General features: G+C 44.2%; 1 protein-coding gene across 2 annotated transcripts in view; it reads left to right on the top strand.

Moving 5' to 3' along the window:
• Positions 1-18,173, top strand: part of PAX5 (paired box 5) — a 752,119-nt gene extending 733,946 nt beyond the window's left edge. For both annotated transcript variants that reach the window (XM_029602903.1, XM_029602894.1), the window contains one exon: positions 17,568-18,173. In XM_029602903.1, the coding sequence (XP_029458763.1) occupies positions 17,568-17,641 (74 nt within the window). In that variant the 3' untranslated portion in view covers positions 17,642-18,173. The remainder of the gene's footprint in view (positions 1-17,567) is intronic.
• The last annotated feature ends 4,122 nt before the right edge of the window (positions 18,174-22,295 follow it).

The following is a 22,295-nucleotide window of genomic DNA, read 5'->3' as shown; positions in this document are numbered from 1 at the left end:
CGCAATCTTCTTGACAGGACAACTCTGTAGCAAGAGTCCAGAATTCAATGGTTTAATCGTAGACGGCCTGTTGACCTTGCTGCAGATGAAGAAGGTTGGCGCTTGCCACAGCCTGCCATCCAGGATCATCAAAGGTCCAATGGAAGACAGCCACAAAGAGAGATATCTCTTGCAGGAGCAAGTCTGAACGCTCCCACAGAGGAGAAGCCCATGCCAACTCCTTACCCTCCAGTTGAGACAGGATGAAGGTAACTTTCGTGAGTTCATCTTGGAAGATGGACGGCTGCAGAGCAAATTGCAAGTAGCACTGGTTGATAAACCCTCTGCAGAGCTTGGAGTCCCCACTGAAATGAGGCAGAGCTGGTAGGGCCAGCAGAGCCCTGGAAGGTGAGGGAGATGGCTGTTGGCTGACTGGAGCAGGTACCAGAACTGGGTGACCTGACTGGGCATCAATCCTGTTATGCCTGTTGGTTGCAGACGGCTGCGACCTGTCATGCTCACCTCTTTTTTCTCCGCTCCATCATGTCTAGTAAGAATGGAGGTGTCTCCCAGTTCACGCCGACCTCTCCGGCATTCCCGGGACAGTGTGGGTGCTGCTGGCCACCATCTTGGACCCGGAGTTACCTAGGCGAGCGCGCGCACACACAAGGGCTTTATTTGAATACGTCATGGTGGGAACCTCGGGGGCATCACCACCCAATGACGTCAACCCGCTAGCGAATATAATCAAACCAGCCCTTGCCTTCCTCGAGTTAGCAAGGAGTTCCATCTTGCTGTACTCTGCTCATTCAAGGACTTCCTGTTCCTGTTTCAGCCTTGGCAATTGAACACTCTGAGTACTCACTCCTCGGGGGCTCCCCTGTGTTCCCGGATATCCGCTCCTTGGAGGGCCTTCCTGTCTGTCTGTTGCTGGATCTGCTTCTCAGAACTTACCTTGCTCCAGGAACCATCTATTGTGAGTACTTTTATAGATATCTTCATTAGTGCACTACACTGAGGACCCTACGCGGCATACCCTTATCCTTGGGCCACTACCTCCTTTCATCAGTGAGAGCCTTTCATCCTTCCTGCTCTACAGTATTCCTGCTACGCATCTGCATAGAACCACTTCCTGGTTTGGCATCACTACCTATATCAACTGTACAGACTTCCTCGGCTTACCCCAGTGGGCCTCTTTTGTACTTACAAGCTTGGTGTGTGCACATACAGCGGTCCCAGTTTTAGTGTACATCCAGGCACTGCCTCGTGGGCCTGTGGGCGGTTTTGCAGACTCACGTATATTGGGACAACGGTGCTCTCTGAAGCCAAATCCCCAGTGGGCCTCTTTTGTACTTACAAGCTTGGTGTGTGCACATACAGCGGTCCCAGTTTTAGTGTACTTCCAAGCACTGTCTCGTGGGCCTGGGGGCGGTTTTGCAGACTCACGTATATTGGGACAGGGGTGCTCTCTGAAGCCAAATTCCCAGTGGGCCTCTTTTGGAAATAATTATTGAAATTGAAATCCCTAGTAGACAGTGACATTAAATCCATAATGTCAGGGAAACATAGACGTGGTCGAGTGATTGGGACTGGCAGAGGAGGCACTTCAAAAGGCAATGCCAATCCTCCATTAAAGTTAAAAAGGGACCTGTTCCAATCTAAAATCTCTGGAGGGACAGGCAGTTCTATCTGGGAAAAAAATAAATTTAAAGATGATGCATTGCCACCACCTGTTTCTGACCCTGTAGCTTTGGAGGTGAGGGAAGGGGAGGCTGAATCATGCAAGACAAAATGGCGACACTCAAAAGCAGTAGTGTGATAGTAGACTCGACTTAGCATTGAAAATGTAGCGCAGGCATTGTTTGTTTCTGATTCCGATGAAGAATCATCTTGTGTGGGATTCTCATCAACAGAAATGGAAGAAGTAATAGCTAAAGATGGTTTAGGAGTAGTTAGTCCTGTCTTAGCCTTCACTTCAGTGCTGCAGGGGAGAGATGAAACTGATGATGATGAGGAGGAAGAGCAGTCAGTACAGGAACAAAGTGTGACTGATGCCCCTGGCATTGCTTCTCAGGTTGCACCCACTACTTCAGCTCCAGTGCCAGCATCCACACCGAAGGCTATAGAGAAGGGATCACAAAAGAAATCTTTAAAGTGATGGAGGATCTGTATTTTGCTCAGTGTAATTACTGTGCCAGGGCTATTAGCAGAGGCAAGCAAATGGGACATCTAACTAATTTTGGCATGATGCATCATATGAAGAGGCAACACCCAAAAACAGTACTGCCATCTGGGGATGGTGGCAGTACCAGTCAGGGGACCCCTTTTTCCAGATAGCGTAAAGTGGTTGAAAAGGAGCAGAGTCACCCCAGGCCCTCAGCCCCTTCTAGCAGTCAAGTGGCAGGCCAGCATCCCCCTGCCATGTGGCAGAAGCCACAACCCACCATGGAGGAAATGGAGTGGTGTTCGATAATGCTATCCTGGGGTAGGAGGCAGGCAGCCTCAAAAGTTGTAACCAGAGGCATCGGGGAAATGATTGCCCTTGATGACCAGCCCTTGCAGATAGTGGAGAATGTGGGTTTCAAGCATTTGCTGAAGGTCTTAGTTCCAAATTACAAAGTCCCCTCCAGAACCACATTTAGCAGAAAGGTCATCCTCAGCCTGTCCAACCAGTGTCACAGTCGCATCCAAGCGCCGCTAGCTAAGGCACAGAGGAGTGTGCATTTCACCTGCGATATCTGGACCGCCATGAATGCTGCACACTCTTACCTCTCCCTGACAGCACACTGGTGGGACCTGACTGAGGCAGGGGCAGGCAGCAGCTCTATTAGTGAACAAGTATCAGGGTGGTGGTGGGCTTTACTGCATACCCACCTGATGGACGAGGCCCATACCGCAGCCAATATTCTAGCATGCATCAGAAAGATGCTGGAAGGCTGGCAACTACTCCAGCGAGACAGGAATCTTCAGGCAGGGTTCTTTGTCACAGACAATGGTGCAAACATGGTAAAGGCAATATGTGACGGGCGCTTTCAGAACATCTGATGTTTTGTACACACTCTGCACCTGGTAGTGAAGTTAGCTCTGGGGTTGGAGTCCAATCACCAACAGAATGAATACCTGCATAGTGCAGGAACATAGCAGCGCCCTTCCACAGGGGCAGGTTCTCCGACAAAAGCAGACTGATTTGGGGATGCCTCACAAATGTCTCATTCAAGACATTTCCACCCAGTGGAATTCCACATATATGATGCTGAAGAGGTTAGTGGAGCAGCAGACACCCCTTCATGAACTTTCTGCGGCAATGGACATAGGTGTGCAGAATCCCCTAGGGCATCAAGATTGGTTAGTCATGAGTCAGCTGGTAAAAATCCTGCAGCCCTTCAAGGATGCCACAGAGAAGCTGAGTTCCAGAAGTGCCACCTTGGCTGACATCATCCCTATACTTAATTTTCTGGAGGAAAATTTGGAGGGCTTTAAACAGGAAGAGGGAATGACAGCAGAGGTGCTACATTGTCTGGACTTTTTGCAGAAGCAGTTGCAAGAAAGATTAAGACCTTTAACAAAAGACCACACATACAATCTCGCCACAGTCTGTGAGCCAAGTGTGAAAGGGAAACTCGCCCTACAGTCCAATTGTCTCACATTTGTGAAGGACCTGCTGTTAGTAAAAGTCCTTGAACAGGAGAGCCATAGGCAGAGACAGATTAGGCGTGAAGCAGAGGAGGAAACAGCGGCACTTCAGAGATTTGTCCTAGCCCAAGCAGGAGCAGCACTCAGTCAGCGACAGCTAGTACTTCCTCCTCCTCCACTTCAGTACACCAAAGTCATGTTGCCCATAAAGAATCATCTGTTCTGCTATGGACTAGAGAGAAAGCAGCTGGCATGAGTGACTCTCAGCCTACCCAAGCAAAGGCACCACCAGCACAAATGTCAGTGACACGGTATCTCTCAGAGCCCACAGAGGACATGCAGACAGATCTGCTGGCATATTGGGCACACAAGTCCACTGTCTGGCCACACGTAGCCAAAGTGGCTCAGCGATATCTGTCATGTCCACCAACCAGTGTGCCCAGTGAACATGTATTTTCAATGACAGGGGATATCATGAGCCCTCACTGCTCAAGGCTGGCACAAGAGTTGATGGAAATGCTAGTGTTTTTGAAAATAAACATGCCTTTGCTTGGGTTTCCAAATTTTCCTTGTGAATGGCAAGATGAATAAAAGCAATTGAAAGTCTTGCAGCAGCTCCAACTGCCTCCTATGCTCCAAATAATATCAGCACATGTACCTGACCTGAAACGCAGTGGACAGACTGAAACGCTGTGTCAGTCTGTCCACTGTCCAGGCTGTACATCCCTACAAGGGCCTGACTTCAAACGCTGTGCCTATCTCAGTTTAGTTCTAGTATTTCTAATTTCAGTTTCATGTATTTGTGCATCACTTCTTTCCATAATATTCTTTTTCCTGTTTTGCAACATTTGGAATGTAAGAACATAAAAAGCTGACTTCAGATGTTTGCAGCTTGCATATTTCATATGCTCAATAGTTTTCATGACCTTCATAATATGGGCCATTTTCCCTAAATCTTTCTTAGTTGCCAACATTAATGTTTATGGTAGTATAGAAAACTGGTGGTAGTTGCCCTCTAGTTCATCCTCTGTGTTCCCATAGTTTACAGAGGCACTCTGTAAACTACAAAGACAACATAGGTTGATATTGTAGACTTGGACTTGAGTAGCGGTTTACTTATTTCTGAGAGCTCTTCCTTTGTCATCAGCTGAAGTGCATAAGTACAGTTAATAGCTTCTGGGTATTTACAAGGGCTTGACCTCTAATGCTGTGCCTGTCCATCCAGGCCTTACGTCCCTACAAGGGCTTGACTTCTAACACTGTGCATGTGCATTCAGGCCTTATGTCCCTACAAGGGCTTGACCTCTAATGCTGTGCCTGTCTGTCCAGGCCTTACATCCCTACAAGGGCTTGAACTCTATCCTCTAATGCTGTACCTGTCCTTCCAGGTTTTACGTCCCTACAAGGGCTTGACTTCTAACGCTGTGCCTGTCCATCCAGGCTTTACATCCCTACAAGGGTTTGACCTCTAATGCTGTGCCTGTCCGTCCAGGCCTTATGTCCCTACAAGGGCTTGACTTCTAGCACTGTGCCTGTCTGTCCAGGATTTATGTCCCTACAAGGGCTTGACCACTAATGCTGTGCCTGTCTGTCCAGGCCTTACATCCCTTCAAGGGCTTGAACTTTATCCTCTAATGCTGTGCCTGACGGTCCAGGGTTTACGTCCCTACAAGGGCTTGACCTCTAATGCTGTGCCTGTCCGTCCAGGCCTTACGTCCCTACAAGAGCTTGACCTCTATCCTCTAATGCTGTGCCTGTTCGTCCAGACCTTACATCTCTACAAGGGCTTGACTTCTAATGCTGTGCCTGTCCGTTCAGCTTGGAGCTTGATTATTTCATATGTGCAATAGTTTTCTTGACCTTCATAATATGGGCCATTTTCCCTAGATGTTTCTTAAGTGACAACATTAATGTTTCTAGTGCTATAGAAAACTGGTGGTAGTTGTACTCTAGTTCATCCTCTGTGTTCCCATAGTTTACAGAGGCACTGTGTAAACCTCAAAGTCAACATAGGTTGATATTGTAGATTTGGACTTGAGTAGCGGTTTTCTTATTTCTGAGAGCTCTTCAAGTTTCTTTGTCATCAGCTGAAGTGCATAAGTACAGTTAATAGCTTCTGGGTATTCACTAGATGCCAATGGAACCACCATACTCTAGGGGCCAACCCATTCTAGGGAGCCCTTTCTTGTGCAAAGGAGAAGAAACTCTCCCTGGGTATAGCCAGCCTATCTCTTAGCATCCTCTGACCCATGTTGAACTGCGGTTCATATGGAAACCTCCTCCGCATCGACTCACCACGCTTGAAGGCTCATGCTCCACTCTAGAAGCCAACCCATTTCAGGGAGCCCTTTCCTGCGCAAAGGAAAGGAAACTCTCCCCTGGTGTAGCCAGCCTATCTCTTAACACCTGCTGACCCATGTTGAACCGCTGTTCACATGGAAACCTCCTCCACCTCTGCCTTGAATATTCTCGTTTGTATTTCTGCTACATCCACCAGATTTTAAAATACCAGCGAGAGCTCACTAGACGCCAATGGAAACACCCCACTCTAGGGGCAAAGCCATTCTAGGGAGCCCTTTCTTGTGCAAAGGAGAAGAAACTCTCCCTGGGTATAGCCAGCCTATCTCTTAGCATCCTCTGACCCATGTTGAACTGCGGTTCATATGGAAACCTCCTCCACATCGACTCACCACGCTTGAAGGCTCATGCTCCACTCTAGGAGCCAACCCATTTCAGGGAGCCCTTTCCTGCGCAAAGGAAAGGAAACTCTCCCCTGGTGTAGCCAGCCTATCTCTTAACACCTGCTGACCCATGTTGAACCGCTGTTCACATGGAAACCTCCTCCACCTCTGCCTTGAATATTCTCGTTTGTATTTCTGCTACATCCACCAGATTTTAAAATACCAGCGAGAGCTCACTAGACGCCAATGGAAACACCCCACTCTAGGGGCAAAGCCATTCTAGGGAGCCCTTTCCTGCGCAAAGGAAAGGGAACTCTCCCCGGGGCCAGCCTGTCTTGCCCCTATCAAAACCACAGGGACCCGACTACCTCAGCTCTGCCAACCTGTCTTGCCCCTATCAAAACCACAGGGACCAGACTACCTCCGGTCTGCCAGCCTGTCTTGCCCCTATCAACTTTCTGCCACTCTGCCTTGATGCCACACACCAGATGACTCAATCTACTCCTTGTGGTGTTCTTGCCACTATCATCGTTCCTCAGTGTGTTGGTGCTAGTCTTTCTGCTGCTTTGTTCCTTTATCGGTGCCTCATGGTTTTTCTTACAGTCTTTCTGCTTGCTATGCTCCCCCTTCATTGTGCTGTAGGATATCTATGCCACTTGTCTTGCCACTTTGCCTGTCGTGCTGCCTTCGAGGGTTCATGCAACTGTTGTTGGTGCTCTCTTTTGAAACTGTGGTGTGTTTTTTACACTCTCGCTGCTGCTTTGCACCTCTGTTAAAGCACTCTTGCCACTTCTGGTACCCCTTTGCCCTTTTACAGTGCCTTAGGCTATTCATGCCACTTTGGTGCCACTTTGCCAAAGTCTAAGTACCTTGGAGCTCTTTCTCATTCTGATGATTGCTCCCCAGAAGTTTCATTAGAATTGATAAGAAAACACCAATTCTGCAGCCAAAAATAGGCTGCAAATACTTCCCCCATTGACTTTAATGGGAAAACGGACAACGAATAAAACTAATCAACAAATTGGTTTTCCCCCGATGAAACTAATGCAACGAATTTGGGTCCCTGCGAAATGAAAACCGAATCGAAACACATTTTTTCCTTCTGCACATCCCTAGTAAACCCTATTATGAGATCTGTTTATCCCGTTTAGCAAAGATAACGTAGAGCGTTTAAGAAATTATAAATATGACTTATATGTTGAATATCCTGATGATTTTTTAACAATGACCATGCTTAATGAAACTCTTAACCTTCGTAGCTATACCTTTCAGTTTTTTCTATTTTCCTCATTTTATCACTCTATTTTGAAAATGTAATGCTAGAGCTATAATTTTACTTAATGTCCTCCCAGTCACTAAGTCAAAGTTGCTCACATTATGATCACTGTTGCCAAACAGACCCACCATTGTTATCTTTTGCACCAAATTCTGGGTTCTATTAAAAATGAGGTCTACAATGGCTCTCCTCTCATTGGTTACCAGACCAACTGCTCCATGTAGCAGTCATTTATTCCATCTAGAAAGTTTACTTTTCTAGCATGACCTGAATTACTTTTGCCCAGTCAATATTGGGGTAATTGAAATCTCCCCAATTATTACTGTGCTGCCACATTTATTAGCTTCCCTAATTTCTGTTAATATTTCATCATCTGTTTGTTCATTTTGGCCAAGTGAATGGTATTTTACCCCCACCACTATATACTTGCTCTACAGGATTTTTATTCTGTTGGACACTATGCCATCCCTAACAAAAAGCACCATCCCATCTTCTCACCAGGTTGATCCATCCTATCATTGCAATATTATTTTTACCCAGGTATAGCATTGTCCCTTTGGTTATTTTCCTATCACTAGGTCTCTGAGATGCCAAGCATGTCTATCTTATCATTCAGTGCTATATGTTCTAATTCTCCCATCCTACTTTTTAGATGTTTTGCATTAGCATACAGACATTTTAAAATGTTATTTGTTGGCATTAACAATCTGCTTATCACTTGACAGGGGTATTTTACAATCTTTTAACACTGGTGGTTCTTTACTTACAAGGCACATAGGCTACTGTTTTTTTTATTGGAACCTCTTTATCTGGATGCCCTAACTCCTCTATTATTTTAGTATCCTTTGAAGATACCTCACTCAAAATCATGCACTGCTGGGCAAATGTCGGTTTTCCCCCGAGTTCTATAAAAGCTGCTCTTTTTGAAGCTAAGTGACAGCAGCCTAGTTCCATTCTGGTTAAGGTGGAGCCCGTTTTTTCAGAATAGGCTCTCCCTTCCCTAAAATTTTGCACAGCTCCTTATAAAACCTAAGTTCTCTTCCCTCCACCATCCACACATTAAGACTCCAGAGCTCTGTGTGCCTCTGGGGTCCTGACAATGGAACCCAGTATGCCCCAATCTGCCCCAGCCATACTCACCCCCCAGTATGTCTCAGTCTATCCCAGTCACACTCACCCCTAACCTCCACTGTGCCCATCACCAAACACACACACACACACACAGAGTCTCTCTCAGAAATGCAGTGCCATTCACTGAAAGGTTCCCCCAAACCATAGAAGAAAATATTAAGAACATAAGAACATAAGAACATGCCATACTGGGTCAGACCAAGGGTCCATCAAGCCCAGCATCCTGTTTCCAACAGTGGATAATCTAGACCATAAGAACCTGGCAAGTACCCAAAACCTAAGTCTATTTCATGTTACTGTTGCTAGTAATAGCAGTGGCTATTTTCTAACTCAACTTAATTAATAGCAGGTAATGGACTTCTCCAAGAACTTATCTAATCCTTTTTTAAGCACAGCTATACTAACTGAACTAATCACGTCCTCTGGCAACAAATTCCAGAGTTTAATTGTGTGTTGAGTGAAGAAGAACTTTCTCCGATTAGTTTTAAATGTGCCACATGCTAACTTCATGGAGTGCCCCCTAGTCTTTCTATTATCTGAAAGACTAAATAACCGATTCACATCTACCCGTTCTAGACCTCTCATTATTTTAAACACCTCTATCATATCCCCCCTCAGCCGTCTCTTCTCCAAGCTAAAAAGTCCTAACCTCTTTAGTCTTTACTCATAGGGGAGCTGTTCCATTCCCTTTATCATTTTGGTCATCCTTCTCTGTACCTTCTCCATCGCAACTATATCTTTTTTGAGATGTGGTGACCAGAATTGTACACAGTATTCAAGGTGCGGTCGCACCATGGAGCGATACAGAGGCATTATGACATTTTCCGTTTTATTCACCATTCCCTTCCTAATAATTCCCAACATTCTGTTTGCTTTTTTGACTGCCGCAGCACACTGAACCAACGATTTCAATGTGTTATCCACTATGAAGCCTAGATCTCTTTCTTGGGTGGTAGCACCTAATATGGAACCCAACATTGTGTAATTATAGCATGGGTTATTTTTCCCTATATGCATCACCTTGCACTTATCCACATTAAATTTTATCTGCCATTTGGATGCCCAATTTTCCAGCCTCACAAGGTCTTCCTGCAATTTATCACAATGTGCTTGTGATTTAATTACTCTGAACAATTTTGTATCATCTGGAAATCTGATGACCTCACTCGTCGTATTACTTTCCAGATCATTTATAAATATATTGAAAAGTAAGGGTCCCAATACAGATCCCTGAGGCACTCCACTGCCCATTCCCTTCCACTGAGAAAATTGTTCATTTAATCCTACTCTCTGTTTCCTGTCTTTTAACCAGTTTGTAATCCACCTATACCATGACATTTTACTTTTCCTAGAAGCCTCTCATGAGGAACTTTATCAAATGCCTTCTGAAAATCCAAGTACACCACATCTACCGGTTCACCTTTATCTACATGTTTATTAACTCCTTCAAAAAAGGGAAGCAGATTTGTGAGGCAAGACTTGCCTTGGGTAACACCATGCTGACTTTGTTCCATTAAACCATGTCTTTCTATATGTTCTGTGATTTCGATGCTTAGAACACTTTCCACTATTTTTCCTGGCACTGAAGTCAGGCTAACCGGTCTGTAGTTTCCCGGATCGCCCCTGGAGCCTTTTTGAAATATTGGGTTACATTAGCTATCCTCCAGTCTTCAGGTACAATGGATTATTTTAATGAAAGGTTACAAATTTTTACTAATGTGACAGAAGGACAAATTTTTACTAATGAGACAGAAGGACAAAGTCAACAAAAAACTTTACAGACGAGCACACTTTGTCCAGATGTACTTTTACTTGCAAACATCGGAATACACGTGAACAAGACATATTTTGAAAATCTGAGATATATGCGAATGTCACACATATGAATTCATATGCTGTTTTTCTGCATGAAAGCCCTTTGAAAATGTACTCAGTAGTTTTGGATTTCAGGTAAAAAGTACATGCTCACTTTGCAGCTATGCAGATAGTATGAAAATTTTCCCCCATAAAATGTTACATGTTTGTAATTACCCAAGATTCAGAGTCCAACTTGTGGTTACGTTTAGCACCTATCATGGAATTATATGAAGAACTCAAATGGGATCTGGATCCAATCACGGAAAGGTCCCATACTATACCAGGCCTCACCAAACTGTTATATACCTTGCATTTCATGGCATCTGGTTCCTTCCAAATGACAGTCGAGAATTGTTGGGGGAATGTCCCAAATCTCTTTTTCCTACTGTCTGGACCATGCCATAACAGCTGTATTTGACTGCATTAATCACTATATAACATTCCCTCGTGAAAGGCAGGACTTGATGGATCTGAAGAAAGGGATTTATGCCATTGCCAACTTTCCAAATGTACTGAGAGCTATTGACTGAACTCACATAGCCATCATCTGACCCCATCACTGAGAGTAGATCTTTTGCAACAGAAAGCTTTTCCACTCCATCAACGTGCAAGTGGTCTGTGACGCTCGAATGCACATCCTTAATGTGATCGTTAGGTACCCGGGAGCCGTGCATGATTCATTCATACTTTGGCAATTGGCCCTTTTTGAAAATTTTGAGGACGTCCTGTACGGTGATGGTTGGCTCATAGGTAAGAGCGATGCTTCTTTCTCTAGTCCCTCTCTGGCTATGTGTTTACAGAAAATGGCACTGACAGGAGGGGCTGTCGAGGATGTGACAGCATCAGTTACATGACAAGTGGCTTGTACAGTTAAGTCTACCTTCGAGTCAGGCTCTGTCTTTGTCCATGCTGGAGAGGCCTGCTAATTTGGCCTGCCCAAATAAGGCACTTGCCACCAAGCTCTATGTATGACCAGACACTAAACACTTTTTACTGGTTGACTTTAAGCAAGTGGCTTTTCAAATCCTCCCATTTGGAGCTGGTGAAATGTCACTTGTTAACCCAAACCATTTTGTGTGCACAGTGCAAGGACTCCCAGGTCAGGTGTTAACCCAAACCATTTTGTGTGCACAGTGCAAGGACTCCCAGGTCAGGTGTGCCGTTAGTGATCAGTCAGCCAGAATGTCAGCCACAGTTTGTCTTGGCCAACACACGGGTTCTATAGAAGCTGTGTCAGGTCAGACAAATGTGTTACAGGTGTGCTAGAAGTGGGTCGCGATAGCTTGGTTATGGACACATTTGCTAGGAGCCCCATATACAGCTTTCCATTCTGGAAGATCTGATACAGCCTAAGCAAGTGCTAGAGTGTTCATATAGTGTCACAGTAAAAGGCTGCATGAACTTTGGGTTTGGAAAGAGCTTTTAAAGGCTCATGCTAGGCTAGAGTGTAGCTTCTACTGTCTTATAGTATCTGTGGGTTGGCAGCGATATTACAAATTCACAGTGATGCCACCATTCTCTCTTTGCCATAGGAGATTCAGGATACGGTTGCAGGACCTAGCTTCTCACACCTGTTGCTATTCCTAACATATCGGCAGAGATGTGGTACAACGAGGCTTTATGTTCTACCCACAGTGTCATAGAACGCACCTTCGGAGTTCTCAAAAGTAGATTTTGCTGTTTGGGGAAAAATGGGGAGAGCATTAATGTACGCTCCCACCCAGAGTTGCCAAGGTAGTGCTGCTCTGCTCTGTATTCCATAATCTCACTCTATGCCATGGTATCTCAATAGACAGAGTTCCAGATCTACCTAAGGATCCCCCATGTCCCCTCCACAGAAGATGGAGATACCACACAGACTGGCAGCCAGCTTTGGTAAACTGTCATACAATGCTACTTTGCCCGTTAGTCCTCAACTACTCCTTCTGTCTTCCAGGGAAGACAGCCCAACAGAGTCTTTCTAGCTGGTATCCTCTCTATCTTTCTTTTACTCACAGGTCCTCTCTCTGGGTCAGTGTGTAACAGAAACCAGTTAGGTCTAGTTAGGCTACATCTTGACTTTGGAGCAACAAACTGTAGAATATAAAGTAGACACAAAATAAAGATTACACCAAAGACATGTGGCTGGCCTAATGTATTCTGAGTGAATGTCAGTCTAAACGAGCCATGTCTTGCAATAGGGCTCATGTAGGACTGCCTACACAGTGTACATATCTTGCCCTAGCTTGCGCCTTCTGGCTTGCCGGGGCTATGCTTTGGACCCTGTCCTATCCTTCACATGTGGGCGAGATAGTGGCATAAATATGATGGAACTCCAAGAGGGCCTAGGACATGGAGCTCAAATGCTCTAGAAATCATAGAAATCACAAGTTCCTCAGCTGTTTAAAGGAGCAGCCTGAAGCTACAACTTGACAGTTAAAAGCATCTATCACAGACTCAACATGTTAAAGGCAGATTTCCTAACTGACATCCTTGTAAATCTGAAGATGTGCTCACCTAGCAGGCCTTCACTTACAGCCTTTAGGAAAGCACAGGTCAAAAATTGTGGCAAACCCAAACTTCTAACAGATTATTGCAAGATAGCATATTTCATTGGGGTTGCACGTGAACATACACAGCTGGGCCCTGTTACACTTAGTTAAGCAAACTGTCAACACTTATGTACAGATGGTGAGGGCCTTGGTCCTTAGGATGTCATGTTGGTTATATTAGCTTCTCGGGGAGGCTAGACAAGGATGCTGGTCTAAAGGCAGGATTGGAAATAGGCTTGGGTCTTGCCTTCCCTTGAGTTGAAAGTCACCTCTGAAATGTATATGTAGTTATGACTCTAAAGCACCCACATCTCCTAACAAAAGGTTCACCTCATTGAACCCAAGGCAAAGCTATGTTAGAAGCTATTTTTTAGCCTGACACGTCATAGGTAGCCATTATCAAATATGGAGATGTCACGGGGCAGCAAGACCCTTTGCCTGTCCATCTGAGAGCTAGTTATGAAGGTACATAAAGCAGGACAACATAACTAGTTGTTCTGATTGCTATTATCAGTTACACTCCTTAGCCTATCTATGGCTACTCTTAAAGCACATAGGCTAAGGACTCCCGAAGAGACAAGCTTGTAGAATGGTCACCTTCCAAGGTGAGTCACCACCTTTCAGGTGTTTTCTGGTTTGAGACCCTTGCTTGTCCACATGGATGCCATGACTTGTGGCTAACATTCAAGACTTGCTGTCCTATGAGATGTATATCATGTGTGTTTGTGACTTTTAGAGTTTGTGGATACTATGACCAAGGCATGTGTGCTGATAGACTCTTAATCATCAGCTCTGTGTATAGAATTAAGGCTATTTATTTATTTATTTATTTATTTATTTAAAAGTTTTTATATACCGCACAATGGATAAGTATATATCCGTCTAGGCTAGGCTAGAGAAGGTGCTGTCAACTGATGACCTCAGGAGCCAATGACCAGCCTCTATCTATAGCCTGCTGCTGTACAAAATGTATAGGCTAACTGCTTTCAGAGATATCAGGTGTTTGCCATGATAGCTTCTGCATTTTCAGTGTTGTTATTTAGAAAGACAAGCATTTAGGGCCACCTCAGCATTTGAAGGGCCCATGTCTGTAACTCTGACAATTTTGTTATCATATATGCTTCTGACAGATGTCTGTCATGTTGCCAGGTGTAGATAATTTTCTGTGAGAAGTAATGACTCTGACTTCCTCATTAGTAGGTAGGGACACATTTGGCACAGACATCAATGATGGTTGGTGATAAAAAGGCCAGGAATGTCCACATTGAGCATGTGTAGCTGAACTAAGTGCTGGAGGATAGTCTGTACCAAACAATGGCCAAACAGATATTTGGGTCTGTGTGCATCTGAGTGAGTGACATGTTGTGTTAGTCTCTCTCTATATTTATTTATTTATTTATTTATTTATTTATTTAATTAATTAGCACTTTTTATACCGACCTTCATAGTAAATAAACCATATCGGATCGGTTTACATAAAACAAGGGTATAACAGAAGCAATAAATAAAAGTAATTAACAAGAGAAGAGAATAAGATAAAGTTACATTTAACAAGGAGTAAAAAACTTGGGAAGCTTAAGAGCTGGAAGGAAGTTAAAGGCCAAAAAATAATTAAAGAAGCATAGTCCAAAAGGAATTTGGATTAAAGCAAAAGATGCTTTAATCAGTAAGTGCCAGAGTTCTTCATTTGAATGGTTGTAAGACTTTAATCTTCTACGTCCAAGTGTGGATAAAGAAGACTAAGGGTTGTCTGGAGGATCATCGAAGGCTTGGTGGAACAGCCACGTCTTAAGTTATATCTGTGTCTGGGGGTGATGTAGGGCTTGTGGTTCCATCCCTTACCGCGCAGCATGTTGATGATACCTGAGGGCGGGGGAGGGGGGGGCAGGAGACCTGCCAGCTCCCCTATTAGAGAATTCTCTTTTTCTACACAGTCGCCTACTTACCCACTTATCTGTAGAACCTATCCTGGTAACTTGACATAGAGCCTACACAAGGCCACATCATCTGAGGCTTACTCTGCCATATGTACACGCTGGCAGGTTAGGCCTACAACTAATCTGCTATATCTAGCTCCATACATTTTGGGTGCATAGGAGAAGTAGCACATTTCTGCAGCTGATTATAGCAGCCAGGTTTTCATGCTAACTGGAGCCATTGCACTTGCCCACTATCCAGACTAAGGATTATGCACCTTTGTCTACTTGCAGGCTGCTAGAACACTGACAGGTCAATCCAGTAACGAGTGGTAGGAAGAGCTGCGTTAGTGCCCGGCGCACCCGCGGTTGCCGCACGCACAGTCCAGCTCACCTACCGCTCGATCCTGTATGTAAATAGCTTGCAAATGCAAGCTGCGTCAGCGTTAGGCCCGCGCAACCCGTTTTACTGTATAGAGCGCTATACAGTGCCTATACAGTAACCTGGGTGCGCGGGCCTAACACTTCACGGACACGCTGGTATCTGTCATTTCAAATGTCATTTCAAATGACATTTGAAATGACAGGTACCAGGAAGTGGACGGTTCTCCGACGCTCGGGATTGTCAGCCCTCTCTCCCCTCTTCCCGAAGCAAGCAACGAAAGCGGAAAAAACCGAAAAAAAAAAAAAGTAGCAAGAGAGAGGGGAGAGAGGACGGGCAATCCTACGCTCGGGATTGCCAGTCCTCTCTCCCTCCTCCCGAAGCAAGGCGCAAAAAGCAGCCTTGCTCCGGGAGGAGGGGAGAGAGGACTGGCAGTGTAAAGCGACGAAGCGACTTACTTTTTTTGCAGCCCCCCCTCCGGAGACGGACATCGACGGAGACGGATCGCGGCTCCCCTGCCTCCCAGCGAAGATGGATGCCTGCACGGGCGAAAGCGGCCCCTGTGCGTGCAATTGGGCCGCTCAAGACGTGACGTCACATGCCGTGACGCCAAACATCATGACGTCACGCTTTGAGCGGCCCAATTGCACGAACAGAGGCCGCTTTCACCCTTACAGGCATCCATCTTCACGGGCAGCTGGAGGCAGGGGAGCCGCGGTCGCCCTCGCCGATGTCCGTCTCCGGAGGGGGGCTGCAAGAAAAGTAAGTCGCTTCGTCGCTTTACACTGCCATTGGCCGGCCCCTGTCACATGGTAGGAGCACTGGCTGGCCGGCGCCATCTTTAAAGATGGCCGCCGCCGTATTTAAAGATGGCCCCGCTGTCGTAAAGATGGCCGCCTCCATCTTTAAAGATGGCGCCGGCCATCCAGTGCTCCTACCATGTGACAGGAGCCGGCCAATGGCACGGATACCCTGTCATATGGTAAGGGCAAAGGGCCATCGGCGCCATCTTTATGAGTGGCAGCCGACGGCCTGAGAACGGGAGATCGCTCCCGGGACCACCACTAGACCACCAGGTATGTTTTGGGGGGCTTGGGAGGGTGGGGGAAGCTAAGGGGTCGTTTTTAAAGGGCGGCTGGGTTTTTTTTTTATCGGGCCATCGGCGCCATTTTTGAGTGGCAGCCAAAATAGCGCCGATGGCCCGAGAGCGGTAGATCGGTCCCCGCGCCCCCACTGGACCACCAGGTAATCATAAAAAGTTTTGGGGGGGTTCGGGAGGGTGGGGGAAGGTAAGGGGTTAATTTTAAAGGGTCGGGCCTCACTACAAAAAAAATAACGATGTGAATCGGAACCAATTCCGATTCACATCACCCACATCACCCACGATCAGATTTTTTCCCCCCTCTAGCCGAACCCGATCGTTAAGATGATTGGGCACACGATTCACATCTGTAGTATGTTGTACCATGACATTTCTTTTGTTCTGTGGCAAAGCTGCCAGTAACTGTTGATATATGTTGTCTTATGTCTTAGGCCTGGATTTTCTAAGGTCACAGTCCTTAGAGAATCCGGGGGTAACGGGGGGCGGGCCTGCGAAAGCCGGCAGTGATCGCACTTCCACGGTGCAATCACTGCCAGCTTTAGCACCCAGTAGCGCCACCGTGAAAGGTGGTGCTACTGGGCGTGCTACTGGCAGCGATAAGGTGTCCTACCTTTTCACAATCAGCGAAGTCATCACGGAGTCTGCCATGCCCATTTTCGCGTGCGATCCCTTTAGAAAATGACCCCCTTAGTGTTTTAATTTATTGTTTTATTTATTATTGTTTTGTTTCTATTGATATTTATGTATGTAACTTTTTATTGCACAGCCGCTTGGTTAATTTGTTTTGCAGGCGGGATATTAAATTTTAATAAATAATAATATTAATTTACAGTGGTCCCTTTAAAAAAAAAAAATAAAGACTGAGGAAACCAGGGTATTTTATAGTAAAATGTGACTGTTAACAAATAGAAGATCTTCTGGGCCTTGGGGAAGAAGGCCATTTGTCATAGCCATGATTTTATTTTACAGAGGGATAGCTGTCTTAGAAATTTTTTGGTTTGGTACAAATTTAAATCATGAAAGGCTTGCATGTTACATTTTGAGCTATTGAATTCTCACAGACTTCTTCTGGCTTTCAGGTTCTCCTTACTATTACAGTGCAGCTCGGGGAGCAGCACCACCTGCAGCTGCAACAGCCTATGACCGCCATTGACCCAAGGAACTGAGAACTCAAGCACTTACTACACATATCATATGGGACAATGGCATTTAAATCACCCGGACCAGCTCTAACAAACCATAATGAAAATACAAAATGAAGACATGTTGTACAATGGGAAGCTTGAAGACAAAAGGACACATTTTTCCCCAAACTGGGTGAACTGAATTTTTTGTATTATTGAAGTTCTACTGATTCTAAATCTGACAACAAAACAAACAGACAAAAAAATTCAAGAATTCTGCTTACATTCCATATTGTTTTAAAAAAAAGATAAAATGGCTGTGTCTCCTGTCTCTAATCTTCCAACTACTGGACAAGTTGCATCTGAGTTTTTGAGTTGCACCGAAATAATGACAATACCCTTCTAAATTTTAGCAGTCCAAGATGGGATATCCTTAATGTATATTGAGACAGACTGTGTAACTCACCATGGATTGCCAGTAATGGAAGACCAGCCTATTCAACTTCACATCATGCATGTAAATACTTTGCTTCATTGTGTTACTATGAGAGTGGCTTAGCATAAACAACAAAATGGTACACATTATTCAATGAAATGCATTCAAAAATAAATTTTGAAACTGCTGCATCAATTCAAATAATTCAGTAAGCTTTAACCAACTTTGAACCAGGTTAACAGTTGTTGTGGGTGTATTTGAAGCTGGGATGGTAGCTAGGCACTGATGTTTGTTGACATGAAGGCCAAATGATCAGGCTGTATGCTGGAAGAGCTCATGAGCAAATGAAAAACAGTGGTATGTGACATTTTACAGTTGATTATTAATTTAGGTTTATTTGAACTCATAATTTTAAATAGCAGTCTAAAAGTTTGATTTCTTATTTAAAAAATCTGCAACAGCACATCTTATATATACCTAGATATATAATGTGTAAATTAACAATCTGTTATTTCTGTTTTTCAAAGTGGAGCAAAAAGAATTTCAAAGGTGATGATCTGTCCCATTGATATTGCAAATACATTAGAATTAGGTTCAAAATATTGAGTAATATGCACATGTAGCTTTAACAATCAGATTTAGTTTGGAAAACACACATTTTTGATCCACTTAAGCATTTAAGGGCCAATTTTCAAAGAGTTTAGACTCCTGACTTTTGGAGTTAGGCCTCCAAATTAGCCCTTTTGAAAATGTACTAGGGCCGAGTCCCTAAATTTAGCATCCTAGTTTTGTTAGGATCCTAAATTTAGTCTCCTAAAAAAGTGAAGGGTTGATATTGAAAAGCTGGCCAGGAAAACTTATCTGGCTAACTTAGCTGGGATATTCAGTGGCATGGCTGTGTCATGGAATATACCCGGATAACTTTAAAGTTAGCCAGATAAGTATAACTGGCTAACTTGTTCAACAGTAGGTCTAACTTATCCAGCTGACTTACTACCTGTTTCACAGGGACGGTAACTTTTAAACAGCCGTGCAGGCGCACATGTTCACGTGTATGCTGACTCACACTAATGGACACTCGTATATGTGCAGATGATATACAATAGGCTGTGAGCACACACATGTGCACACAATTTTATATAGTCGTGCACATTTACGTGCAAATGACCAGACCACTCCCAATCCCTGCCCCTTTTTGCAAAAAAATGTTTGTGTGTGTACCAGGAGATGCATGCATACTCACATGTGTTTTAAAATTACGTAGCCGGAAAAGTAGTTATCCAGCTAAGTGGCAGCAGCTGAATAGGGCCAGATATTCAGACATTGCCACTTAGCCAGATAAGTCCCTACTTATCTGGTTAAATGGCACTGAATATCGACTCCTAGTAGCCATAGGGGTGGAGTTATGGCAGGAAATCAAAGTTAAGAACCTTGCACAGATTTTCAGAACTAGGCACTTAAATTATGAGACTAAATATAGGCAAATGAATAGTTTTAAGCTCCTAAATTTATGTGAATTTTCAGCTGAATACTTAGTTATCAGCCTTTTAGGTTGATAACTCACAAGTTAACTGTCTAAATTGCAGTTTTGCCTTTTCAACCTTATTTGGCTAAATTATAGTTGGATAAGTCATTGTCCAGCTATAATTTATCTAGATAAAAAGAGGCATTCTGAAGGTGTTTCAGGGAGGAGTTAAGTTATTCGGTTAACTTGCTGATTTCGAACTATATCCAACTAAGGGGGTCATTTATCAAAGTGCTATATGGCGTTTTCGCATGCAAAAAGCACCTTTAATGCATGCGAAAACGCCTTTATCACATGCGAAAACGCCATAATGCATGGTGTGAAACAAATTAGGAAAAGGGGAGGGGTTTGGGGCAGGATTTCTGGCCAAGTGGGCTGGCTTTGCAATGCCAGCTTTATCGCACTTTGCAATGTTTTTGCAAATAGCATTTTGATATTTTAAGCTGCTAGGGGAGAGAGAACCCATCCTAGGCTCACAGGGGGGAGGGAGGGAGAGGGAAAGAGAGACTAACTATAAGGCTCTCATACTAGGTAGGTATTTATACCTCTATATGAGGCCAACCTAGCTACTCCAGGTGAGGTTTAGGTATTAGTGTAGGGGTTAGGGGCCACTTTGACATTCAGAGTGCGACTTACGAACAGAACAGTGCTCTCTTGTGAAGATTTGATGACCTTCGGAGTGAGGAAACTCACCCAAAGATGAGATTTGTGCAATGTTCTCTCAACCTTACTGATGGACTCTCTACCTGGGTAGGTAGGAAACACAACAATTCTGGCACTTATCGCAAAATGCGAAAAAGTTATCACAATTTGTGCTAATACCTATGCGAAGGGCTAAGATAGCGCACTTTGTGATAAACTGCCTATTACCATAAAACACGCCACTTTTCCTATTGCATGTGATAGTTAGGGCATTTTGATAACTCCAGGCCTAAGTTAGTCAGATAGCTTTAGTCCACTTGTATCCACTTGTGTGGTTGGATAACTTTCTACTTAACCAGATATCTTCAAAAATATCTGGTTAAGTAGCACAGTAACTTTAAAAAAAAGACCTTTGTGGGCCCGCAGCCCAATTACAACCCCCCCTCCCCAATATGATGGTAACTTTCAACGTGGCGCACGGGTGCACATTGACATATGTGCGTCAGCGTGTGCCCAGGAACGCAGATATTTTATAACAAGTATGCATATGTGTGCGCCCTATTTTGTAACTGGGCATGCACAGCTGTGCACATCCAGGTCTGAGTCGTGTAAGTGAGGGAATTTTATAACTGACACTCATCCATGCCTTGATTAGTTTCACCAGTTTGTCCAATAGTTTGCCCAATGTAGAGCTAGGTCCTCCATACCTCCCTAGTTTAATAGCCTGCACTCCCCCTAGTTACCCAGACCCCTGTCTGTTTTGTTTTATTTAAATTTACATCTCCTTCATAGCAGAAATAAAATTACTTGGCATTTGATCTGGGCACACACCCAGGTGCATAAATATTAGTGCGCACATCTCTTGGCCGTGCTTCAGAGCACCCACACCCTGCCCACATCACATCCCTTTTTGATTTGGCCTGAGATATGCATGCCACGGGAGATAAGTGCACATGTAGGCAACTTTTAAAATCCTGTGCACGCACACATGTCCTGCATGCATGTACATTTCCCAATTTTGGCATGCGCCCGACTTTTAAAATTCGGTCCTGCCAGGCTGAACTACTACAATCCTCCCAAACCCCAACAAAAGTCTCTAATTTTTTTTTTTGGGTGGGGATCTCAGTTTGCCCCACTCCATCCCCATTTTTTAAATAAATGCCTGCATGCCACCCCCTTCCCCCTCTCCTCAACTGCACTCGCAATACTATGTACCCACCACCCTGGACCACAAGAAACCCTGCCAGGAGTGAGGTAACCTTATGCATGTAGCCAGATAACTTTAGATGAGTATATGCTGGACAAGTTTTCTGGGTTACTTTATCCGGATAACGTCCTCTTGCCGGTTTCCTGAATATGGACCTGTAAGTCTCCTAAATTAAGGCCTCATTTACTAAGCATTTTTCCCATAACCACAGAATGGGAGAAAAGCCTTAGTAAATCAGCCCCTTAGAAACCTAAATTTAGGGGCTCAGCTGTTTTTTTAATATTGGCCTCTTCATGGAGTTACAGTATATTACACATCTCTGGAACAAATAAACAGAAAGGGACAGATCTCAAATGGTTAGCTGAACAGTATTCAAAGACCTACTACTCATAGGATATTACATTTATAAAACTTATCAGGCATTTGCAAATTCTGTGCTTACCATTATCATGAGCTGGATTTTCCTGAATGATCTGCAACTCCTGCATGCAAGGCATACAAATGTCAAAATGTTGACGTTTTAGAAATGGACTGCAATTGTGATTTCTAATTCACAAAAGAGTAGAATATCTTAAAATCCTGCTAATGTTCAATGATTCAGTTCAGTTCTTTAATTTTAATTTGCAATTTGTGTTTCCTGGATAACAAAGCTTAAAATTGAAATAAGACATTTGATTTGGGCTTCTCTGGGGTGCTAAACTAGTTAAGTAGGGAATACATTACTGAGTAAATGATCTGAAGGAGGCTGTTTTGAGTGCAATTCAATAACAAATTTTAACACAGAAGAGGAGATATCATGACTGGGAAAATTCAAGCATTTTCCAACAGTACACATCAGCCTTGTGAAATGGTTTAAGGAATATAACAAACTAA

This window comes from Rhinatrema bivittatum, chromosome 1 (assembly GCF_901001135.1).
Source record: "Rhinatrema bivittatum chromosome 1, aRhiBiv1.1, whole genome shotgun sequence".
NCBI lineage: Eukaryota > Metazoa > Chordata > Amphibia > Gymnophiona > Rhinatrematidae > Rhinatrema > Rhinatrema bivittatum.
Note: the sequence above shows the minus strand (reverse complement) of the source record. Positions and strands in the feature narration are given on the sequence as shown.